Source organism: Grammomys surdaster, unplaced genomic scaffold (assembly GCF_004785775.1).
Source record: "Grammomys surdaster isolate TR1022 unplaced genomic scaffold, NIH_TR_1.0 282816, whole genome shotgun sequence".
Classification (NCBI taxonomy): Eukaryota; Metazoa; Chordata; class Mammalia; order Rodentia; family Muridae; genus Grammomys; species Grammomys surdaster.
Window position 1 is genome coordinate 1 of NW_021625400.1, and position 3,812 is coordinate 3,812.

The 3,812-nt window shown below is 52.7% G+C and overlaps 1 protein-coding gene across 1 annotated transcript; it reads right to left on the reverse strand.

Annotated features, from left to right (window-relative positions):
* Positions 1-869: 869 nt before the first annotated feature.
* Positions 870-3,492, reverse strand: LOC114616107 (latent-transforming growth factor beta-binding protein 4-like; the record flags this gene model as incomplete). Its single annotated transcript, XM_028761631.1, has 4 exons — positions 870-1,091; positions 1,594-1,746; positions 2,155-2,535; positions 3,376-3,492. Coding segments are annotated over 4 exons (806 nt in total), but the record flags the coding sequence as incomplete, so codon positions are not given.
* Between the last annotated feature and the right edge of the window lie 320 nt (positions 3,493-3,812).

The following is a 3,812-nucleotide window of genomic DNA, read 5'->3' on the forward strand; positions in this document are numbered from 1 at the left end:
CACTGGGGGATTCTAGGCAGGGGCTCTACCACTGAGCCACGCCCCCACCCCTCACTTGGGATTCTAGGCAGGGGCTCTACCACTGAGCCACCCCCACCCCCCAGCACAGTGATGTGGCAGGTGCACAAGTGCAAATCCTGGACAGCAGATACAGTGGATGAAACTGTTAGCATTGGAAAGATTTGGTAAACAATAAAACCTAATCTGGGTGTAGTGGTGCACCCTGTAATCGTAGAACCTGGGAGGCTGAGGGCAGGAGGATCAGAAGCTCAAGTCCAGGTTAGGCTACATAACAACCTCTTAAAAGGAAATAACAACAAAACAACAGAAAACCTCAACTCTGAAGCATGACTGTTTAAAGATTTGAAAGTGAATGACAGAAAGGACAAGAAAGCAAAGAAGCAGAGATACAAGACAGAAAGATAGGAGGAAAATCACTAAAGAAAAAGACGATGAAACGGGTAAGAGAGAGAAACTAAGACCAGAGGCCAAGAGGGACAAAGCTAGACTCGGTGAGAGTCATGGAAAGTCGGAGTCAGTCTTGGCGTTAGGAATGGCGCGTTCTGAGGAGTGACTCAGCACACAGGGGAGCCAGCTTCTGAGAAAAAGAAAAAAAATGCAGGCGGAGGCCGAAAGTACAAAATAGGTGTTTTAATTGAAAACTGTATAAAAGGGCAAGAAATGTGCCAAGGGACCCAGGACAGGCCCAGGGCACTGGTAGGAGGGGCTGGGCATGATAGGCTGGTGCCATAGAAGGCACCCCTCTGTGTCTGTTCAGCCTAAGTCTGCCTGGCATCCTTGCACACATGCGGGCTAGAGGGAGGCAGCGGTGCTCCAGAAGCTCGGGGTGCTCCGGAAGCTCCCGGTGCTCCGGAAGCTCCCGGTGCTCCGGAAGCTCCCGGTGCTCAGGTATAGTGGGAGATAAGGCGCAGCTGCTCAGGCCCGGGGTCGAGCAGGCGCACAGTGATGTGGCTGGTGCGTGGGTGCAAATCCTGGACGGCAGACACAGCGGAAAGAACCATCAGTGTTGACACAGCGCGCATTGACGCAGAGTGGGGAGGTTGCCTCAGCCTCGTCACACTCGTTGACGTCTGGGGGGAGGGGGGGAGCGGGTAGAAAGACTGTTACTCATGTCCAGGAGTGAGGCCATCTCCCCAGTCTTTTGAGGTAGAGGACCATGGACGTGGGGGCTCTCCTGTGGCATGCAACATATCACTTGCTACCTCCTGGCTGTGTGAGCCTAAGCCGGTGGCACAACATCTCTATACCTTAACTTGCAAGATGGAGGAACTGGAGGGGTGGCTCAGTGGTAAACCACTCACCTAGCATACGTCAAGCCCTGGGTTTCACCAGTAACGCAAATAACATCTGCAGGATTCCTTTCACATCCCCAAACCCTCTGCCACTTACAGGAGCCCGGCTTTCCTGGTACTGTGACCCCATTTTGTTCAGTCAAGTACCACCCCTGAGCAAGAGCATCCCTCTCGGATGGTCTGGCCCCTGTCTGTCATGAAGTTCTTTCTTGGAGGTTCCTGATCACCAGCTGGTCAAACTCGCTTTCATTTTACCCTTCTCTCTCCTCCCCTTCCTCACCGACGCAGGACATGCGGGTGATGTCCAGGCGGTAACCATCGAAACAATCACAGGTGAAGCCTTCCGGAACGCGCACACAGCGGCCATGGGCGCAGCCGTCCAAGATACCACACTCCTCGGCCTCTAGGCCCTCATAGGACTCAGACAAGGCTCCTGCAGAGAACACAGGTAAGCCAGAGACTGGAAATCTCTGCGTTAGGTCGCTTGGTCTTTTTCGGCCTATGGTCCTGGCTTCCCAGGATGGGTGACTCATCCTAACCTGCCTTTCCCACCCCAGACTGCAGGGGGCGCTATGGTAAGATCGCTTACCTTGTTCAGTCCCCCTAGGTTTTGCTATACATTCCGGGCTGGCCTCAAACTTGCAGTAATCCTCCTGCCTTTGCCAAGTGTTGGAATTACAGGCGTGAGTCACCAACACTCCTGCTTTCCTAGTGCTCTTTTATATTTTTGACCCTGGAACGCCTTCTACCTTTTCTCTCAGCATCTCTAGTTTTGTGGTTTTGTTTTTGTTTGTTTGTTGTTGTTGTCTACCTGCTTGGTTTCTCTGGCCGAACTACTCACCTGTATAGCTTCCACGCTCAGAGGATTCCTCAGGCTCTGGGAAGGAGCCACGGGTGTCTCTGGACCTATAAGGCCAACCAGTGCCTCGGCTGGGTGGGTCAGGGGCCTCAGACTCGCTATAGGGGCCACCATCATCCTCAAAGTCCGGCATTTCGAAGGGCGGGGCTCCATAAGGTGCCTCCCGGCGAGCAAAGGGTCCAGGTGGGGGTGGGTAGGGGTCGTAGGGTAACACAGGCGGTGGATACAGATCTGGCCCATAAGGAAGACTCTGGTAAGGCGGGCCTATATCTGGGCCATATTCATAGGGAAGTCCAAAGCCACCTGGGCGCGGCGGGCCATAGGCAGGTGGGCGCAGCACGTTGCAAAGGGCCTCGAAGTCATCTGCAAACAGGAACCAAGATATACCCACAGTCAGGACCACTCATGGACCCGTCCCCGGGCAGCAGAAGAGATTGATGAGGCTTGGGGGAGGGCTGGAGAGAGGGTGGAGCTGGGAAGGAAGGATCTGGGCATTTGCAAGCACAACTGACAGTTCCCGACCAATTCTGGGATTCTGAGATAGTAGGATCCAGGGTCCTCAGACTGCAGCTAAGAACCAGTTTAAGGTAATGGAATTTGGGAGACCCACTGGGAGCTAGGGCTAGGAACCTGAAGAAATGAGGTGAAGATGTTTTGTGTCTGGTTGAACACTGAGACTTATGGGTTCAAAGGTGTCTGGGAAGAGCTTGAATCTCTGGGATCTGAGGAAATCAAGACTGGGGGGTTTGGCTCTTGTTCATACAGAGCTAAAAGGGGGGGATCAGAGATCTTTGGGGATGTGTTGGAATCTTGGTACTGGTGTGTAGGGGGGCCAAGGCAATGAGTGTTAGCAGCTGTTTGTGCTATTACCAGAGTCTAGAGGACAGGCTAGTGCATGTGGGCAACTGCTGTTGGGATCTAGGGCCCCAGAGTTTAGAGTGGGGTGTCACACAGATTGTGTCTTATGGGTCTAGAAACCAGGAATTTAATTAAGATAAGAGACCTCAGAGCTGATGGGACGGGACCTATGGGGGCTGCCGCTTCAGGCCTGGAGATTTCAGTTGCTGACAGAAGTCTGTAGAATTGTGACCAAGATTTTGGGATAGGTTGTGACACATGCAAGGATGCCAAGAGGTCCTTTGGGGACAGTCTAGGGCTGTACAGTACCTGAGTCCTGGGCAGGACAGAGAGCACAGTCCATACCCCAGGCTTCACCATAGAGACAGCAGCACTCTGTGTAGGTGGCCTGCCGGTCTAGTCGTGGGCGACTGCAGACGAGGTCAGGCCCCACTTCCTGCCAGCATACTCCCAGATTGTCATCTATAGGCAATGACAGGATGCATCAGGGCACCCGGGCCCTCTCACACAGGCCCAACTCCAGTCTCCAGAGGGTTCTGGGAAATGGGGCAGTCATTTCTTTTCCCTGAGTATTAGTTTAGTTTTTCTTTTTTTTTTTTTTTTGGTTGGGGGGGCGGGTGTCAGGCTGGTCCAAAACTTGTGGTCCTCCTTCATCCGTCTTTTGTGTAGCACAGATGTGTTTAAATGAAGTCTCAAAGTTTAGAGTGTTTTTTTTGTTGTTGTTGTTGTTTTGTTTTTGTGGGAAGAGAAAATAGGTAAAAAGATTTGGGGGCCAAGGACCA